This window comes from Electrona antarctica (genome assembly GCF_951216825.1).
Source record: "Electrona antarctica genome assembly, chromosome: 2".
NCBI lineage: Eukaryota > Metazoa > Chordata > Actinopteri > Myctophiformes > Myctophidae > Electrona > Electrona antarctica.
In genome coordinates, this window is record NC_136807.1 from 30,051,016 (window position 1) to 30,073,515 (window position 22,500).

General features: G+C 44.1%; 1 protein-coding gene across 1 annotated transcript in view; it reads right to left on the minus strand.

The window, feature by feature from the left end:
- LOC306932827 (cadherin-4-like) overlaps window positions 1–22,500 on the minus strand; it is a gene marked incomplete at its 5' end in the record, with an annotated part of 93,788 nt that overhangs the window by 34,407 nt on the left and 36,881 nt on the right. The window contains 3 exons of the mRNA XM_079514766.1: window positions 2,030–2,202; window positions 4,090–4,234; window positions 9,237–9,392. Coding sequence (XP_079370892.1) covers window positions 2,030–2,202; window positions 4,090–4,234; window positions 9,237–9,392 — 474 coding nt within the window. The remainder of the gene's footprint in view (window positions 1–2,029; window positions 2,203–4,089; window positions 4,235–9,236; window positions 9,393–22,500) is intronic.

Here is a 22,500-nt window from a genome sequence, read left to right on the forward strand (position 1 = left end):
CGGAGCGGAAGGGAACATGAGCGAATGAGAGAGCGTGACAACAGACCCCTGGAGCGAGTGGAGGTTTTTCCCCCCTCCGCTCAATGCTCTGATGTGTCATGAGCACAACATTACATCCAGTCATACCCAACATGGCATTACACGAGGTGCCTCTATAGAGCAGTGGTTCCCACACTTTTTCATGTCAAGGACCCCCAAATTGACACTAATTAGCCCGCGGACCCCCATTTGAGAAGATTTTTACAGCTGTAGCAGTGATTCTCAACCCGTTTAATTTCAAGGGCCCCCAGTTTGACATGCATTAGTCTACGGACCCCCATTTAATGGCATTTCTATCTCTGGGACCCCCAATTCATATTGTAAAATCAATGTTAATTTAACTCTGATAGTGTACAAATGGAACCAAATGGGCCTGTTAGGGTCCATTTGGTTCCATTTGTACACTCTCAGTGTTACAGACCCATAAGGGTCCATTGGTTCCAAACTATATCATTTAGCTGGGGACCCCCTGGAACTCCCTCAAGGACCCCTAGAGGTCCCCGGACCCCACTTTGGGAACCACTGCTGTAGAGCAGTAGAGCACACGTCCAAAACCACTTTCACTTCTGCCCATAGGGGGCACGGCACCACAAATGCGAACAGTTGCAATGTTTGTCGTATAAATTCTATTTCCCCGATCATGGCTTATTCATGTCCTCGCGGCAGCACCTCACGACTGACACAGCCCTGGATAGGCAACCCGGCCTGCAATGCTCCCCTTGATGTTGAGATGATTATGTTCGTTCATTGATGCAGTGCTGCTGACTTTGAGCTACACTAATGTGATTTTATGTTTGTTTTTATATTGCAATTCATGCTACAAAACCAACTGCTCTTCAGAAACAAAATAAAGTTGAAGTTGAACACTGAATATGGTGCGGCACCGTAGCCTACTACACAGGTGGGCAATGAAAGCAGCCCCTCTTGTTAATGTCTAGCTAGTAGTTGCTTAGCAACACACATAGAGAGCTAAATTAATTATTTTATTGCTGGCTAGCAGTTAGCATGCATGAAGTTCCCAATGCCACCATACGCGTTCACTTTAAGAGTCGGTGTGTGCCCGCCCCCCACACAGACACACTATACACACACTTTAGTATCATTGGCACAAGCACACACTGTTTACCTTTCGTCAGAAGCTTTTACATGGCGGAAGCGGCGCGGTACAAAGGCACAAATTAAATCCGAACTTTGGATGGCAGAAGATCCACCAAGGACAGCTCTCCTGGATTCCGACTAATGGACTTGAAAATCCTCCTTTCAACTGCTTTAAATGGTGATTATATTTTCAATCCCATAGCTGGAGCGGTGGGGAGTTGCCATAGCAACGGGACCAACGTTAAAAGCTGCTGTGAGTCACAACCATTATACACACAGAGTAGGCTATACGTTGGGGTCTGTATATATACAGACCTGGCTAATAAGGTCTGCTAGCATCCTCTAGTGGCGGGTCCGTATATATACGGATTACGGACCCAGTGCAAACATAATTAATTTAAAGAAAACTTAACTCAGTGTTTAATTCAAAATATATTTTAACTTAAAGGAGATATTTAACTTATATTAAAGCAATAGAACACTTGAGTCATGTTTATATTAAAACACTTTGACTGCCTCCCATGATTCAGTCTAATGTCCTCCCCTGGCGTCTTTTATTTTGAAAACCCTGATGGATACTTTCACTTTAAGTGTTAATACTGTAACCGCGACATAGCGCCATATTTTTAATGAGCTCCTAACATCGACGTTCTGTTCAATCACCTCAATCCTTCCTCAATTCCGAGAAAAACGCAGCTAAAGATCACGGCCATTGCTACAGTCAAATACACGGAGCCGAGGGTTGCCTAGCGAGGTGGAGCGTTACTTTACGGTTAGAAAAAAAAGAGGCTATTCTGGATTCATTCCCTTTGATGTGATGTTATAACACACAACCTCAAGTGTTCTATTGGTTAAATAGACCACAGACGAGAACAGAAGTAGGAGCACTGACCTCACGATCGAGACCTGCCGCCACAGTCACGATGTCTCCGGTCTCACTGTTGATGGTGAACATGTTGGGGATAGGGCTGTGTGGCGTCTGGGACAGAATCCGGTAGCGCACCATGCCATTGGCCGTGGTGTTGTCATCAGCATCGAACGCAGCCATGTGCATCACATATGTACCTACAGAATGGAAGAGTGGGGAAATCGGTCAAATCCCAGGTCCCCCGAACGACCTGCCTGAGGATTACCATTTACAATTTAGGCATTCAGCAGACACTCTTGATCCAGATCGACCTACCGTATAGGAAGCAAGGAAAACACAAGGAGAAGCAACATCAGCGTAATCGCTTAAATCACTTCTCAGATGCCATTTTAACAGAACATCTTTTAATAAATTGATGCTTCATAGTTTCTATGCCTTTACTGATATTTATTGTGTGCAATGTGTTCTTCCATGAGGTGTGCCGTACATCACTTGTTTATTTGTTTTGAAAGGTGTCGTCACAGCGATGTAGCCACATCTGATCAGTCACAAAAGTTGGACAAATCCTATATGTACAATTAATTAGTGTAGTAGTATGACACACACATATACAGTAGGCATATATTGTGCTGTTTCTTTTTAACTCACTATGACAAATCTCTGTCTGTTATCCATAAATAACTCTCAGTCTCTCTCCGCTCACTGGGTTGGCGGCCGGTCTAATTGCCAGAGATATCATGCCAGTGACAGCCTCTGTCCAAGAATAATTGTAACCGCTGCGCCCATTTCAAACTTCATTACATTTCAAAGCAACATTTGTCAACGACTCGGCCAGAGCGAGTCGTCTAAACTCTAAAGGACTCTCTGGGACGAGGAGGAAACAAGACGGCTGGAACAGAGCATTTTGGATCGAGAAAAGAGAGGAGCTGCACATTTGGTTTGATTCCCTGTTGAAACACTATGAATCTTCTATCCACCTTTGTTCCCCCTAAAGATAGAGGGGTCATGAGAGAGAAGGGTTTGGAATCGCAGCACGTCACACATCGCCTGGGTAATTTTATTAAACTGCACTCTTCAGGGATTTAATGAGGACCCTTTGTACGGGCGTCCTGTGCTGTGCCTGATGGGATTATGTCCCCTTAATGACTCTTTACAGTTTTTTCACAATGTCTTTGATATTAATTTCAGAGCCTTGAAGTCATTTTTTGAAACCTTGGATACAATCTCCACCAGATCTCCACCATCCAACAGATAATCAAAAGTGCCATATTTAAAAACTTTTTTGCTTGGATACAGAAAACAAAAACCAGAGATAATCCATTTACTGAAATAAAACATGTGCACACTTTGGCACATAACTGCAAAGTATTAGTGTTTAAAAATAAAATCCACACATATTACAACTTTCTTTTCATTTCATGAAGTGCCTACTACTACTAAATAGTGCCTACATACTACATAGTGCCTACAGTATGCATTCATGTACAGTACAGTACACACTGCGTACGTATACATCCTTCCACATTTTGCCCAAATGTCGAGTACCCATGAAGCAATGTGTTGTGATCGTAGTATAGAGCGTCGCAGTCCCGCCCCTTTCATGACGACGCCAGGCCCAGGAAATGATTCCCAATGCATTTTTCCCATTGACATTTCTATTAGTATTTATTTAAAGACGGTTACGCCGCGGACAAAGCCAACTCGAGTCGTGACAACTCATGACAACAAACACAATATTTTGGAACAAACAAATAATTACAAAGAAGAAAAACAACAAAAAAGTGTTGTAACCTGCCGTTTTTTTCTTCTTTCTAATTATTTGTTCGGCCCCAAAAATGTGTTTGTTGTCATGAGTTGTCACGACTCGAGTTGGCTTTGTCCGCGGCGTAAACGTCTTTAAATAAATACTTTTTGAAATGTCTATGAGGAAAATGAACGGAGAATCATTTCCTGGGCCCTGGTAGGGGGCGGGACTGCGACGCTCTATAGCGGCAAATTTTCAGTGCGCGACACGAAGAAAGAAAAAAAGAAAGAAAGAAAGAAAGAAAGAAAGCGTAGGCATCATCCATTCATCCTGTGACTACCTGGCTTGGAGCCTTCGTCCACAGATCCGTTGTAGACCTGGTTCTTGAACTCGGGTCTGTTGTCGTTCATGTCAATGACATAGATGTAGAGGTCTATGGGGTTCTCCACCTGGTTCCCATTCATGTCCACAGCATGGGCTCGTAGCTGGAGGCACACGCACGCACGCACACACACATGCACACGCACACGCACACGCACACACACACACACATAGTCGGAAGTAAGATGAGAGCTATTAGGAGAGAACAACATAATGTACTGGAGACACTATTTATGTCTCTTTCAAGGCTTTAAGGATTTAATTTCACGTTTGTGTTTGCACTGGCAGTATTGGAGACACCACAGCACAATCAAATGTTAAGTAAAATTTGCAAGGGTTTTTAACAATGAATAAACCTTTTATGACATTCAATGAACGATATATCAATGTGGCACTCAGGCCGACCCCTCCATATAGTAGCCTATGTGTAACAGAGCCTCCAGTATCGTGTTGTTTTCTCTATAGCTGATCAGCAGTGAAGAAGCTAATCTGGCAGTGGTTTGAAAACAATACAGTACTTCTTGTCAATGTGTTTAATAAAAAGGGTATTGTTGCGACCGTACTATGAAAACCTGCACCTCCCGTCCGTCCGTCCGTCCGTCCGTCCGTCCGTCTGTCTGTCAGTTTGTCACCCCACGCCTCCATATATGGTCACGCCTCGTGACATCACGCCTCCATATATGGCCATCTCCATATGAAGATCACAACACTGACCTCATCTAACCCTGGATAACCATACATGGAAAAAACTGGATCATCACCTAGATCTGCATGGAGCCGGTCAGCAACTCTACATCTGACCTCAAACCTCAAACCATTAGATCTCCATATACAGTATGGAGCTGACCTGTTCTGACATTCCATATGTTGATCTGACCTCATCAAACCCTGTACACTCAAGACACGCTCCATATATGGCCAGTACAGAATTCATTCCATGTATTGATCTGACCCCCCCATGCCAAAGCAGCAGCGCTAGCCCAGCAGTCTGCCGTCTGCCGTCACCCAGGCGGATGCGTGCATGCAACCTTGCCTAGGGCGAGGTCCCTCAGGGCATCTTACTGGTATATGGTATTGTACCCAAACTGTTTAACCTGGGTTTTTGTTCCTGCATCACAGGTTGCTACTCTCAGTCCAAAGTGCTTGTATGGTATGTTTGAAAGAGAATCCTACAAACAAAAAGGTAGGAGCGCACACCAGTAGTGGGGAGGTGCTGACCGCAGGAGATAAAACTTTGACTAAGAAAGGAAAGAGGCCGCACAGCTCGTAGTCACGATGCCATAAACTTTATTTTTCCAACGTTTCGGCAAACAGGTTGCCTTCTTCAGGGTATGACACACAAGGGGTAAAAACAGATATTTATAAAGATTGGGACAAGGGTGCACTCATCGGGGAGTGTCCTCTTCTATATATGATGTACAAATAAAGTTATTGTGGCCAGCAACCAATTACCCACTTTGGGTGTTGGCCAGATTGAGGACACTCCCCGATGAGTGCACCCTTGTCCCAATCTTTATAAATATCTGTTTTTACCCCTTGTGTGTCATACCCTGAAGAAGGCAACCTGTTTGCCGAAACGTTGGAAAAATAAAGTTTATGGCATCGTGACTACGAGCTGTGCGGCCTCTTTCCTTTCTTAGTGAAAGAGAATCCTAAAAATCTCTCGACCTCCTTCTGACTTCATAAACACAGTCTGCAATCAGTCTGTCCATCAGAAATTCTGCTCTGCTCTGCCCAGATCAATAGGATCGCCAACTAGGATTTCACACAACATTCAGACATGAATCTGATTGATACTGAGGTCAAGTAAGGAAAATAACATGTCCAGAATTCTTTCTACTTGTGAAATCTGAAAGTTCCTGTCTTTTCTTAACACTTATACTGCCACCTGCTGGGCGCACAGCCAACCTCAGACTGCCGAGCGCTGCCGAGGCCATTTCAATGCTGCAAACGCTGGACCCACATCCTGTATTGGGCGTCCATGTTAATGCTAAATAAATAGCGTCAATGCTAGCAAGCTAAAATTAAGCCATCCTTGCTCTAGAAAGCGCCAATGTTTCCATCTAGACCACCGGATAATCAGCAATGACCTCCGAACATCGCGCGTTTTATCCAAACCATGGAGAGCTCCATAGATTTCGAGTTATTCAGCTTTTTAGTCAGCCTGTATAATGGGAGGTGGACGGCATCGTGGTTGCGCAACCCGGTCTAGGATCGCTAAAGAAGGAAAGGCCAAGCCAAAATAATAATAATATAATACAAAATAGAAATCAGCGATCCGGTTTGATATCAATAATAAAGCTTATCAGACAGAACATTACGCCAGAAGCAGTTGCTAGTTGGATTCCGTCTGATGGAACGTTCCGCCCGGAGCAGCTAATTGGTTAAGAGAGAACTTACATGAAGATAATAAGATATGAATGGATTATGTGGAAAATGTTTTCACAAACCGAGAGATAATAAAAAAGGGGAAAAAATGCATTTCTTTGCTCTCTCTGGAGGTAGTGTGTTTCACTATACCAGTTATTATAAGTCATTGTGCAATACACACCTGTCAGCAGAAGTAACAGAGCTGTTCAGTTTACATCATATTGAGGATGAATCCCTGGACCTCTGATTATATCTACAACCTACTGCTGCTACAACATGGCTGGGGGACATTCATCCTGCCACTACTGATGACTATCAGCAGGTCTACAGAACGGATGTTTGGGAACCCCTCCACTCAATCTGATTCTGGGGGTATATTCTCCCCATCCTGGTTGGCCGTGAGCAGCATATAAAGGAGACAGACGTGGATGGAGATGAGAAAGGAAACCGGAGAGGAAGTGAAAGCATGTTAGGAAGGATGGAGAAGTACGTACAAGGGGATGAGGATGAACGCTTCTAACATGAGCAGGTTTTGTATTTTTATTTATGCATTATTTTTCATTTTATTTTAGGCAAGGAGAGAGTCTGGGGGAACTCTTATGTGTCTCATGAGAGGACCACAACCTGGGCACCGCCTCTACCATGACAGCTAGATAACAGAAATAGCCTTCAGCCAACAACGAGGCATGTTTCCTTGTGGCAGGAAATAGAATAAGGAGCTTTTTTCGCTCGCCTTCCTCTCCTCAGACAGGTTGAAGTTCCTTTTCCAATCTGCGCCTCTCTGCCTGCTATCCTATGCTGTTCTCTTCTCCATTGCTGCACCATCCACCTCACTGAAATTCAGGTCTCTAAGGTTAATTCGACTTTACTTTTCCCCCTGAGCATTGTCTGATCTTGTCCTTCACCCAAGATCTGTGCACTGCCATCGCATCATGCCACACAATGGTGTTGGAGCCAGGACCTTATCTCTAACCAGAACCCCCCCCACACACACACACACACGCGCACACACACACACACACACACACACACACACACACACACACACACACACACACACACACACACACACACACACACACACACACACACACACACACACACACACACACACACACACACACACACACACACACAGATACATATACCCCCACATCCTCCACCCCGCATGCGGACCTCGCTCTCTAATTCAATAATGTCAAGAGTCAGAGATTACCACCCCGTATAAAGAAGGCACAATGTAATTGTGGGTCCACATTAAAGTTATTATCTTGAAAGGCAGGGAGAGAAAACTGAGCGTGCCAGCCAGAGCTTTTGGCTCAGAAGCAGCATCGTGATGGAGATAACGGCAGACCCAGGAACACTGCAAGGCTCCAAGATTTCCTCCCTGAAGAATGTGCATTTCTGCACAACTGCCTTTGAATTTACAAATTATTATTTGTTTAGAAATGAGGGATAACTGTACCATAACTTTGTTCTGCCCTTAGTTGAAGTATGAGGTAAACAAAATAAAGTAAAGTCAAATTCAAACTTTTGAAAGTGCCCGGAATTGTAGAAGCCTTTCAATCAAGTGTTCAACTCAATGGGATTTCATGTCAGTTGTTGTGGATTGATGTTGTGTATAGGATGCACTTTAAACTAAAGTACATGTATATGTACGTAATGTTAACTGCTTGGGTTCTAATTGAGGGTCAAGATTGTTCTGCTCAAAGGGTCTAGTGTGAGATTTATAGTATCAGATCGACATAAGCTCAATAAATGTATACTACGTTGAACAACATCGCTCCTGTTGACATCTGTATCATGATCTTTCTGTTCAATAGCTCCCTGCTCCCTGTATAGATGGACACTATTCTTCTGCAGCCAACATTGGGTTTAAATTAAACCGTCGTCAGCACGCCTGGACCTTTCTTAACAAATCATGTCATCGATCGGGGGTTCTCTCCTGAGTATAAATCTGTTCAGTTCCTGCTGTAACACTGAGCCTGCCAGTCGGCTCTGTGGGACTGTAAGTTCAACTAGGTTCACATAAGAGAGAGACAGAGACAAACACACCCAGAGAAAGAACAAAAGGAAAGTCAAAGGAATGGATGCAGACAAACTAAAATTCACTTACATCAAAGTGAGGGATTAATGCAGTAATTAGTTGCAAAAGAACGCTTGTGGGTTCAGTCTCACGGGTCATATTAGTGTGTGTGTGTGTGTGTGTGTGTGTGTGTGTGTGTGTGTGTGTGTGTGTGTGTGTGTGTGTGTGTGTGTGTGTGTGTGTGTGTGTGTGTGTGTGTGTGTGTGTGCGTGCGTGCGTGCGTGCGTGCGTGCGGCCCCCAGAAGCGAGCGTCAGTTGTTTTCTTCCAGTCACGTGATCAAAACGTCTGACGTATCACAAAGTACCCGCGGAAAACCATGTCTTAAGTCGGGAAACTAGGGGTTTAGCAGTCTAAGTTGTCCCGATTATTATGGACCACGTCGGAGATTGGGAGGACTTCAGGTGTTAAAAAGTGTTAAATAGTTGCTCCTGCACACGCTGACTATCAGTTCATTCAGCACTTGCTTGAGGAAATTAATCTACCATAAGTGAATGAATAACATTATTTTATGAATAACATTATGACCTCACAAAAAGCTGGGGTTTTACAGATGAGTTCTGTTCATTTGCAACATTGACATTAAACGTGACATTCCAGTTTGGGTTAGAACCTTTAGAGCGACAGAGTGAGGCAGAAAGACATAACTCACATGGTACGACGAGCACAGCTCTCGATCCAGAGGTTTGGTAACATACATCTTGCCAGCAAGAGGGTCGATGCTGAACACCTCATTGGGTGGCTGGTCTGCTCCGACCCCTGTGATGCTGTAACGGATCGATATGTCCCTGTCCTGGTCTGAACGGATCTGAGAGAGAGAGAGAGAGAGAGAGAGAGAGAGAGAGAGAGAGAGAGAGAGAGAGAGAGAGAGAGAGAGAGAGAGAAATTATCACATTTAGCTATAAAATGTGTAAAGGCTAAAAGGTGCATTCATCATTTATACAGTGCCTTTCTTCAAACTGCTTGACAGTGTGCATTACAGTATGTTGTAAATGTGTCAATTGTCAAGCTAATTATTCCATAATATTGTTCTACATCTGCTATACTCTCTCCCCCTCTCTATCTTGTACACACAGACACAAATGCAAATACACACAGTATTAGGGCCATATAGTGTATCCCATCTGTCGATGCCATACATACTGAAAGATGTTTATTACTGTAACATGCGTTCATTAGAGACCTGGAGCTCCATGATTATTTTATCACACTATAGGTACAGTACTTTCCTAGTTTGTATAGGATTTTCATCCTCTTTATTTTCTTTCGGCACTGTTTGGAATTGCATATATGCCCTAGTCAATTTGTGTTCATCAAAGCTAAGTGGCTTCAATGTTATTTTCCCTATTTTTCTGACTACACATACGTCATGTCCTAGTATGAGCGAATATGGGGAGGGGATCAACAGCACGTGATTCTTTGTTTGACCCCGCAAAAACTTGGTTGTGTGTCTCAAAGAATGATTATTGGCAGAATCGCGGAAATGTTTTTAATATTTGGTGGCCCCATTTTCATTTTTCACAGCATTGGTGGTTGTTGCAATTACCTGCACTACAATACTTCACCATGTGTTGCGCTATGACAAAATAAACCCATAAAATGTAACAACATATAGGTTCCCTAATGCAATTCCAATGGTAAGCTGTTTTGTTTTCACCCCATAAACATAAAGGAATGGGGATTCGTCAACACCCCCAAATACCCGTATGTGTGTCTCAAAGAATACAACTTTTTATTCCACCGAGTGCCGTTTGCACATCAGTTTGGACCAAATGGTGATTAACATCAGCGTGTCCTCCTCTGACCACTGGATTATTGACTTGACTTATATAGAATATAGATAGAAATGAGAAGCTGCGAAGACGAAAAGTATTGTGTAGCTACTGTGATCCCATGGAAAGACTGCTTGCATAATTTCTGCCTAAACACAACCCCTTCCGCGTGTGTAATTTAACCAATCAGTGATTGCCTACGACTACGGTACGTCATTTGAACCGTCCCATCTAGCCCGGTTCCTCATCTCATAATCAGGCCAGCCAAACCGGTATTGCTGCAATGTGATAGTTGTATATTAATAATATACAATTATCACATTGCAGCAATACCTTTCCATTATGTTTAATTCCAGCGTGTGTAACCACGCACGCACGCACGCACGCACGCACGCACGCACGAGCGCACACACACACACACACACTAGAGCCGATAATGTACGTCCATGGAATCATCTTCATTCAGGTTATCTCGCCAGATAAAGAGCTATATGTACTAAGCTCAGTGCCAGGCCTGTGACTTACACTGAGGCGATGCATCATTTTTATGTCCAAAATGTATCTAACCACCCTCCATCTCCTTCCATTATCAACATGACAGCCAATGAAACCACTCTTTCAAAATTACTCCCATTCGCCTGCACACACAGCATGCACCCACACCAAAATGCTCCATGTGTGAGTGAGTGTGCACATATAGCTGCCAGCTTCTCTCTTCTAATCAGGGACTATTTCAGGACAGAGCCATGAGTGCACCTAAACACTCTGACACTGTCCAAAGCTGTCTCCATCTTCCTCTCATGGAACCAATTTAGCCACACTTTTGACACACCAGGAAAATCTGCCCTGCCAAGAAAATAGCTTGAGCAACTAACAAGGACAAGGGAAGGGTATACGATATTAGACAAGTGTCATCTTGGCTGCTCCTAGCAGTGGAATAACAAGCTGTCATCATCACCTTCCTCATCATCACCATCATCGTCATCACTTCTCCATCCTCATCACTCTCCTCCATCCTGATCTGTGTTAATATCCAGTACTATGAATGCAGGAACGTCCATTGAAGTTCAATGGAGAAGTGGCGCCATGTTATATCCGGCTCCTCAAGCTTGGCAGAGGAGATTTCCCCACCAGCACAGTATTGTGCAGTACATGCACAGTTTAACAAACACCACCAGAGGGGTGGAGGGGGGTGGTGTGTGTAAAAACACACGTAATCAGATGCCATGCAATGCACTGCCATCACACCGTGCCCATGCTGCATGCTACTCATCTGTAGGCCTATGTGTGTGTGTTGTCCTCGGGGAACGGGGGGGGGGGGTATTCTTCAGAGAACTGTGCTCATATCTCTCTGAATTACAACTGACAGCTATGGTAATTAACGAGCTCCAGGCGTCGATGGTTATTACTTGAAAGAACACTTACCTCATTAAACAGAAACACGAAATATCACTGCACCAATATGACCCTCCTCTAGGGGGCGACACTGACTCCAACTACCACTATGACCCTCCTCTAGGGCAGTGGTGGTAAAAGTACTCACATGTTTTACTTAGTACTTAAACTTAGTACTTAACGTAAAAGTATCAATACTGCAATTCAAAATGTGCTTGATTGAAAGTACAAAAGTATTGGAATCGAGATGTACTTCAAGTACCAAAAGTAAATGTACTCATTATGCAGAATGGCCCATTTCAAGTTATGGAACAGAAATGTATAAAAATCTTTTTTTTATTTTTTTTTATCCGAGATGTAGTGGAGTAGTAAAAGTATGGGATTGTAAATAATGTACTTAGTTACATTCCACCACTGCTCCAGGGGGCAGCACTCATGAGTCCATCTACCGCTATGACCCTCCTCTAAAACACCATGAGTCCATCTACAGCAGGGGGAGGCAACCTTAGGCACCAGTGTATCTACAGCAGGGGTAGGCAACCTTAGGCACCAGTGTATCTACAGCAGGGGTAGGCAACCTTAGGCACCAGTGTATCTACAGCAGGGGTAGGCAACCTTAGGCACCAGTGTGTCTACAGCAGGGGTAGGCAACTATAGGCACCAGTGTATCTACAGCAGGGGTAGGCAACCTTAGGCACCAGTGCCAACATTGGCACAAAGGAGGGTGATCACTGGCACACTGGCAAGTGTGAGAGAGAATTTTTGGTTTTAAATAAACTGCATTTAAAAAAATGCAGTCAAATAAATGAAGTCCCTCACATTTGTGTGTAAATTACATCCTACACTCTACATTCATTAAAACTGAACTCTGTTATTGCTCTGAGTCTAATGATCATTATAACAACGTGAAAGAAAATATTTAAAAATAAGGAAAAACTTTATATTTGTGGACAATCAAAATATGTTGGATTTTTTAACGTGGTGTCATTAAAATTAATTAATGTTGATATGGCACACTGACAATCTAGAAAATAAAAACATGGCACTTAATTTAAAAAAGGTCGCAGACCCCTGATCTACAGTACCATTCTCAGGGCATCAGGTACGCCCTGGGATATGCAAGGAGGAGTCATTACACTTGTACAGTACACTGACTAACAGTGTCCTCCTCTCTTTCGACTCCTTTCCTCTCCATCGTTTCAGGTTGTTCTGTGTGGACAGAAGCCATGCATGAGAATTTAAATCACTTTGCCCTGGCAGTGTTGTATACATCTTCACCAGTTAGTTAGAGATGGATCTCCATAATTCCTTTTGGGCATTTCCCCGCCCCCTGGTTTGGTTTCCTACCTGCTTCCAAGACTTCCTGCTGGAGGGGGAGAGACTGAGCTGTGGGTTTTCACAGTCATCCCAACTAATTACCTCTCCCTCCCACAATGTTCATGTAGTCACAGTGAAACACTGAAGGCCACACCAAACGCAGGTGGCCACGCTGGCAGGTATAACGACGACACTTTTCCACGCTCTGAGATTTGTGTCGATGCCAAGCAATGATTTAGAGACCCCCTGGTGCTGAACACACTCTGCCTCGTTCACACAGCTCAGCATTCATGTGAAGTCGTGTGATGCCATGCCACGTCCTGATCATTAATAATGTATGTAATGAGATGCATGTGCGAACACGCACGCACGCACGCACGCACGCACGCACGCACGCACGCGTGACGTCAGTGGAGGCGCAGATTGATGACAGACCCATCAATAAAGCATGGGAAGACTCTCATAACTGTACAGCACTTTAGGTTTTACTGAGCAGAAGGAAGATCCCCCCCCAACACACACACACACACACACACACACACACACACACACACACTTAATCATCCACTGCACTTCATTTGGTAAAAAATGAGGAAGGAATTCACTTTCAAGAGCCATGATAATCAAAGCACTTTTCATCTTCCACTTCTCCCTCTCTTGCTCTGATACACTTTCCATTGTCTTGATATAATGTGGAGAGAGAGAGAGAGAGAGAGAGAGAGAGAGAGAGAGAGAGAGAGAGAGAGAGAGAGAGAGAGAGAGAGAGAGAACATGCGTGGCCATGTGCACGTGGAGCAGAGAGAGAGAAGGGGGGGCAGAGAGAGTGAGAGTGACTGTATCACCAAGCAGCAGAAACCTATTTGTCGACGGATCAAAGCAATTCTCTTCATTACTGACAGCTTGTCTAGGTCTTAAGGAGATCTTATCAGCGAGCTTAGCTCCACTCTGCCTGGCAAAACTGGTTCAAATGGAAAATGATCATGATACTGGTTCTCCAGGGGAAACAGGGCCGAGGAGCTGAAGAGAACGGATGAGAACACACTTCTACACACCACTGTGGGGTTCTCAACCTGGGGTCGCGACCCCTTGGGGGGTCGCCAAATTATTCCCCAAATTAATCCCCAGATTATAATTATTATTTATTTTTTTGCAACTGAATGGTTGGAAAATGGGAATTAACAGTTTACATAGTACACATACAGTAGTACAGTACATGCATAAACTTTGTTTTAATTCTTTCTGGTTTCAGTATATATTTAAGATGTATTTTCTGTAGGGGCGGTGGGGGGAGGCTTAGGGGGGACTAAGCCTCCACCAGAGGGGGCTAAAGTCCTAGTCGGCACTTACCGGTAACTGTATTTGGACAAAATCTTCTGGGGGAACTTCAACAAGAGTGGTTTGAAATAGCAGGAACATGGTCCTGTTTGGAATTTGCGTGGCCCAAATGCACAGAATGTACAGTAGATACAGACTAAGTACAGGGAGTGAGTGACTGTTATGAACTGCGTGATTTCTTTCCATGAACGCTTTAAGACATAGACCCGCCCTTGGTGACGCCCCGCGCGTCTGATTGGCCAGAGGCTAGAGCTCGTTGTTGTCAATGTCAGAAACAGTCAGAGATGGCGGCGCCCTGTGACAGATGATGACAGGCGATAGGCGTAGTATTCTAAAGGCACAGATGACGCTCCAGAATTAAAGGCAAACGAATATTGTTTATGCGGTTTGCTTTGATTGAATGAATTGTGATTCGATCTGGGTGTTCTAATAAAAGAAAGTGTTTGTGGTGATTAGCGTGTGTCCGTATTTACTAATATTGTTTACGCGGTTTGCTTTGATCGAATTGTGATTTGATCACAATGTTGGGTGTTCTAATAAATACAGTGTGTCCGTATTCGGTCTAATACTACAAAGGATAAAGCTGAAGGGAATAGTATAACAAAGTCCCTTTTTACAGTACAATAATGTTTCATGTTTATGTTGACATCTCTAGCGTGCTTTCCTATGGATACTGTTGACTTTGTCATAAAGACTCATAACACATTACATCAAAATCTAAAAGCTAAATCGCTAACGTTTTAATATTATTATCGCTAAGCTTCTCCCTGCGTCTCTCCCTACTTACTCTACTCTTCTTCTGACAGCAGCAGCATAGCTAGCCAAGAGGGTTCGCGGCCAATCAGAGGCAGGCGGGCCGTGCGGGGCGTCACCAAGGGCGGGTCTATGTCTTAAAGCGTTCGTAGAAATAAATCACGCTTATGAACTAAGCCACTGCCACTTGCAGCAGACAGCAAAGTCACAGCAAACACCTAAAGATCTGAAAGCTATAGAAATAGCTGGGCCCACCACAGCTTGAGGGCCCTAAACAAACAGAGCAAGGTGTTCCAAATAAACAAGCAGAGAGAGATGTTGCTTTAACACTATAATATAGTAAATGTAAACTAAATGTCAATGTCAAACTAAATGTCAATGTCAAACTAAATGTCAAACTAAATGTCAATGTCAAACTAAATGTCAATGTCAAATTAAATGTCAAACTAAATGTAAACTAAACATCAAACTAAATGTCAAACTGAATGTCTAAACTAAATGTCAAACTAAATGTCAAACTGAATGTCTAAACTAAATGTCAAACTAAATGAATGTCAAACTAAATGAATGTCAAACTAAATGAATGTCAAACTAAATGAATGTCAAACTAAATTAATGTCAAACTAATTGTCAAACTAAATGTCAAACTAATTTGACAAACTAATTGTCAAACTAAATGTCAAACTAAATGTCAAACTTATTGTCAAACTAAATGTCAATCTCAAACTAAATGTCAATGTCAAACTAAATGTCAAACTAAATGTCAAACTAAATGTCAAACTAAATTTCAATGTCAAACTAAATGTCAAACTAAATGTCAAACTAAATGTCAAACTAAATGTCAACTAAATGTCAAGCTAGTGGTGAAGCTGTACAGGCAAGCAGAGATACAGAGGTACTGGCCAAACCTCTATCGTCCGGCTAGCTGGGGGCGAACTTGTAAGAAATTACCAAGATTTGGCCTTTTGGTGACAAGTTTTAGAATTTTGGCGTGGTGTTATATGGGTATAAGGTCAAAAAGCTGTGCAAACGTGTTGGGCTATAGGACTAGGGCCCCCTAATAGTCTGCATGATACAGACTCAAATATTAGATACGTATAGGTATTCGTATCTAGGAAAAACTTTTAGGAAAACGTTTAGGAAACCTTTATGAAAAACGAACAACCAGAAAGGCATCGTTTTCAAGATGGTGTCCACAGTGGCTACATTTTAAATCAGCTAAAATGCCTATAAACTGGGATTTAATATGTAAAATATAACTACTTTTTTGTAGTTATATTTTTTTGAATATGGCCAATAAGGCAATCTGGGAAAATAAATCAGAGATTTTTTTAAATCCTTTAGTGTTGGATCGGACGGGCTGGAGTTTGTTTGGATCACGTGAGTTCACGTCATAGTATCATTCATAGGTTTGATGAAGAGCGCCTGTAAGCGCCATTTGAGTCTCCTAATTGTGGCCAATGATGTCCACTGAGGGGTGTGGTCAATGTGAAGGTTGGAAGGGTATTTAATCAGGTCTCAATCATGCAGCAGGTGTTGCTGACAAGAGGCAAACAGTTTTCAGACTGTGTTTAGGAGGCTGTTTGGATCATGTACGTTTATTGCATTTATTTATATGTATGCTGTAGTGATTAGGCCTGCAGAGACAGATAATAAATCCTCATTATACCAACTCTACGCACATCTGGACATCACTTCCTGGAGCACACGTCTTAACTATACAACCCGACTGTCGGCAACCAGTAGTGCCACAAATTTAGGATTTGGGCGCTACAGCGCCCTCTAGTGTAATCACTCAAAACACTAACTAAATGATGTAATTTTACTGGCCGTCAATGTTAAGACGGATCTTTGTTCTGCTTTGATGCTGAACGTTGTGTCCTCTCAAAATGGATGACTGGTATGATGTTGTGTCTTTTGGTCTTATTTAGGGCATCTTGTCCGTACAATATATTATCTTGTACATACAAGATATAACTTGTACGTACAAGATATAACTTAAAATATATTAAGTATATATACAAGATAAAATATATTTTGAATGCATGGCCATTCAGGGGCTCCGTATTAATGTATGGACACTTGGACAAAAATCATGTATGGACACTTGGACACTTGGACAGCTATTTTGGACAGCTATTTTTCGTGGCACATTATGTTTAATCACAACAACGTCACGTTTACTTTACCTCCTCAGTGTTTGGGTCGGGACATGTAGGACTGTAGCCTATGTGTCTGCTGTCTACGTGCATATGCGCTCTGCGCGCTCCAGTCTTTCTGGAGGGAGCGAAATGTAGCGTCTTCTGGATGCATCTCTTTAGCATTAACATTTCAATGGCCGAGGGTCGTTTGTTAGAGTCTATTGTTCCGTCGTTGTTGTTATCGCACGTCTAATGGTTAGACGTGTGACAACAACAACAATGCAACAATAGGAAGCCTGCAGCCCAGTAACAATAATATTGCTTTCGGGGGAGGGTTAGTGTTACTTTCTGTCAAATCAGACGGCACACCTGGACATATCAAACGGCACACTAAAGTGCCGCGGCACACAGGTTGGGAATCACTGGCCTACTGTATGTGCATTTACATGATGTCCATCTTCCCACACCCTCCCTCTCTTCCTGGGTTCCCTCTGTTCTCGTGCTCAAATTCAAGATCCATGAGCACGCTGCAGCCAGGGGGAGAAATGCAGACTGGAGGGAGTACAGTACAGGGGGGGAAGAGTGAGAGGAGAAAGAGAGGAGGGTGGTAAGCAAAGTGGCTTTAAATTGACTGCCTCAGCAGAACTCTGTAATGGGATGTGAGCCCTGCTGTCTAGAAACAGGAAGTGGCGACCAATGGGAGTATGGGACAGCGTCCAGGGTTGTTGAGGACTCTGATTGGACACTGACCTGGCAAGATAAATCTTTGTTGCAAAGTGGAGCAGAGGGGACGGAATCATCTATCCTGACCGCACATTGTGGCCTTGGCTTGATCGAACGCTGCCCGCCTCAATCTGTATCACGTTGCCTCCATCGGTCTAGTCTTACCAACATCCTGTTGCATCATCCTGTGGTTGAACCTTCCCACCACAGCTGGTGGGGCGGTTCTGAGAGCATAATCGTGTACTGTATGCGTAGGCTACAGCAGCCCTTTCAGCCCACTGGGAACAACACCTTGAGAGGGGGGGGGGGGGGGGGGGGGGGGGGGCAGAGGAGAGGTGAGGAGAGGTGCATGTGGCTCAGGGGTAGAGTGACTGGAAACCGCAAGGTTCCCAGTTAGAACCCGGGCTCCCCCAGAGTTAATGTCGAAGTGTCCTTGAGCAACACACTGAACCCCTAATTGCTCCCGATGTGCTGGTTGGTGCCTTGCATTGTTTCCTCCAGCATCAGTGTGTGAATGTTTGATGCCCATGCCAAAGACTGGCAAGCTGGAGGGTGTGCCTTGCTGCTGCTGTGTGTTAGGAAAGACACGCGCACGCACGCACGCACGCACGCACGCACGCACGCACGCACGCACGCACGCACGCACGCACCGCGCGCGCGCACACACACACACACACACACACACACACACACACACACACACACACTGACTGCAGGACTGAATGTGTCTGAATGTTTCTCAGGATGTTCTGGCTGCTACTAAACGAGCGAGGGATTTGGTTTGGCAAACTCCACCCTAGTCTGTGTCCAGCTGTCATCTTGAAAAATGAACCTAGGAAGAGTGTGTGTGTGTGTGTGTGTGTGTGTGTGTGTGTGTGTGTGTGTGTGTGTGTGTGTGTGTGTGTGTGTGTGTGTGTGCGTGCGTGCGTGCGTGCGTGCGTGCGTGCGTGCGTGCGTGCGTGCGTGCGTGCGTGCGTGCGTGCGTGCGTGCGTGCGTGCGTGTGCATCTGTACTTTTGTGTATGTGTGCATGATTATACAGTATTGCATGTTTCTAGTTGATGAACATGTTAATATTTTTGAAGAGCAACATACAGTGCAGATGACAGCTGTTCGCTTTGCTTTACAGACCCCCAGGCAGCAAACCTGTCTTTTTTTTACCGATATGGTTGAGAACACATGCAGAACCTGGATCAGAGCCAGCTTCACGGGGCCGGTGTCCACTAACCTTTCAGAAGTCTGGGGGGAGGTCATGGGGAAAAGGTTATTGACAACCTGGACATGCACCAACATCCCCACTGGCTTTACACTAAGTCCTGTGCACAGCCAGTGACATTGAAGGCTGAAACGACCTCAAGGAGTAATGTTCTATAATGAAGCTCTTTCCGTGGCCTCAAATGCACCACTGAGTACTGACTGACCGCTGTCCCCTGTGTGCCGTTCTGCCAGGCCTGAGCACAAGCTGTGCTTTTATGAGCAATGTGGGACATTTACAGCTTTACAAGAATGTTAGGACCAAATGTTCTTTTCTCCTGAAAATGAGGAGCAAATATATAGGATCACAGAGTAGGGGCTGGGGAGCATCAATGAAGGAGTCTACAAAGTTAAAATAAGCAGTATAAAAAATATCTGCAACTTTTTATCTGGTCCTAAACTCGTTATGTTAGCGGTGGTTTCATCTCAAGATGCTTTTCATTGCTCGACGCGGAATTTCATTATGCGCAACATGCACTGTGATGATGCGTATACTTCCAATTCGCGTTTTGATTCCTCTCTCCCACTTCTTTTTCACTGTGTGTGTGTGTGTGTGTGTGTGTGTGTGTGTGTGTGTGTGCGTGCGTGCGTGCGTGCGTGCGTGCGTGCGTGCGTGCGTGCGTGCGTGCGTGCGTGCGTGCGTGCGTGCGTGCGTGCGTGCGTGCGTGCGTGCGTGCGTGCGTGTGTGGGGGGTGGGGGGGGGGGGGGGCTTGCATTACACTTCCATGGTGAGATTCCGATGGAGGTCTTTCATAGTAAATGACAAACTAAATCGGATCATATTATTCTGGTACAGGCCTCGATTTCAATTTGTCTCCCATTTTACCTCAAGGACAGAAAGAGGCAAAGGCGGCAAAATGGAAAAAAACACATTAAGTGAGATTGGAATTTTACATCCGATGCCTGGCATCCAGAGGAGGTGCGATTCAATTCTATCTCATGCCTAAGGACTTTTTCCCAAGCAATTACTCTTTCCTCCCAATTCCACTAAATGTTGTTTCTTTGTGATGAATCTGGTTTTCTTTTGTTAGGCCCCATGCCACTGGCAGACATGCAATCATTATGGAGGAGACACAGATTTCAAGCTCTATACCTGACTGTCTCTCTTTTTTCGACTGCGTGCCTGTCTGATTCCTCCTGTGCTGATCCTCCTGCATATCTGCATCTCCGTCGTTCCATCCATATTGGCTGCCAAGTGCCAACATCATCTGTCTAGCGCCCTTCCCTTCTGTTAGAAGGACCTCATCTCATAACACCAAGAAACAACTCATTCTCCCTCTTCACCACCGGTCCCCACCTCCCAGAGTCCCTTGCCGAATATCTTTCGTCCAATTTCACTGCACATTATTTTTTAATGTATTTGAGGACATCTTCGTTTCTTGTTCATCCTTATGATCCACAGGGTCACCCGGGCCACCCTCCAGGGGTCCAGCCAAAGGCTGTTGGTAAAGCTCTTAATAATCTCCCTCATAAAGTCCCTCTCATCTCCTATTAAAGAGCCTGGGACTGCTGCCCTTGACCCAGACGTAACTCTTGTGTCTTTTGGTAAGATGATTTACAGTTTAATTTAATGCCGATCCAAACCCAGGGGGAGCCTGCCGAGTAGTGTCATAAGAATGCTATGAAGTGTGTGTGTGTGTGTGTGTGTGTGTGTGTGTGTGTGTGTGTGTGTGTGTGTGTGTGTGTGTGTGTGTGTGTGTGTGTGTGTGTGTGTGTGTGTGTGTGTGTGTGTGTGTGTGTGTGTGTGTGTGTGAGTGAAGGGGCATAGGTGGGACAGACTGGGGGAGTTGTAATAAAGTCATATCTCTAGGCCATGGTGTGTACTGTGTAGCAGGAGTCTATAGGAGATGCAGAGCTCACAGGGAAGCATAGGCACATTCATCTGGGCTATAAACATTGAAAAACAAACTGGAACTGTTCAATCTATATGACTTTATCATTCTTATTTTGTTTAAATTGTACTGTTTGTATGGGAAATGTTAACAAAAAGTAGTAAAAAAAAAAAAAAGTATAAAAACTGAAACAAGGCTAAACATGTCTGATGGATGTAATTGTTGATGGGGGGGGAAATAATATTGTGTTCCTTCAATGACACATTACCGTTGACAATGACGAATGAATGATGAATGGGGCGACAATGTGTGTCCCTGTCAATACCAGTAGATTCTAAGAGACTCCATGCACTTCCTGGATCTTGATTAATGTAATTACATTGATCCTGCTAATTCCATTAGCGGAAGGGAAATTAACTTCATACAGTATTTATTACATGCATTGCCAACACAACACAACACAACACAACACAACACAACACAACACAACACAACACAACACAACACAACACAACACAACACAACACAAGATCATTAGAGGCCCTTCCTGTAACCCCCCCCCCCCCCACCACACACACACACACACACACACACACACACACACACACACACACACACACACACACACACACACACACACACACACACACACACACACACACACACCTCTCCTTGCGTGAGAATTAATGTTCCTTCACATTCTCATCCTGCTATTGAATCCCTATTTTATAGAAGCGAAGCAGATCTTTGTCAAACAGCTATGTATAATGGTACTGGTCGTTCCCAACTGGCGTCTTTCCAGTAGGCTGGTGCCCGACGGGACGACAGGCACAGGTCTGGTCGTACCAATTGCAACGGCTGCTGCATGAATTGCCGTTGTTAGAATGCCTGACAATGAAGCCATCAAAACTGCAGCGTCACTGGAGACACTCAGGCACTAATAGGAAAAGCCTGTAGAAAACCTCCAAGTTTTTCTCACATCTCACCAGTCAACAGCAGATAGTGTATACTGCATGCACAGTTTGCACACACGCACTTACTTACTCTGCATGTCCATCTAAAGTCCTATAGATCAGGGGTTCTCAACCCGTGGGTCGCGACCCCTCGGGGGGTCGCCAAATTATTTTAGGGGGTCCCCAAATTATTTTCAAAAAAAAAAAAAAAAAAAAAAAAGATTTTTTTTTTACATTTTATTTTCACGATTTTTCAAAAATAGCAGACCTACAAGCTCGTAGCGCGCCACTCGGTGGCGCGCTATGAGCTTGTAGATCTGCTATTTTTCAATAGCTAAATTATAACAATGCTTAAAACACCAAAAGGGGTTCCCGCCCAAAATGGTTTAAGGTTATTGTAGCAGTCAATTTATATTGGGGGTCGGGAGGGGTTGGGGCGGGG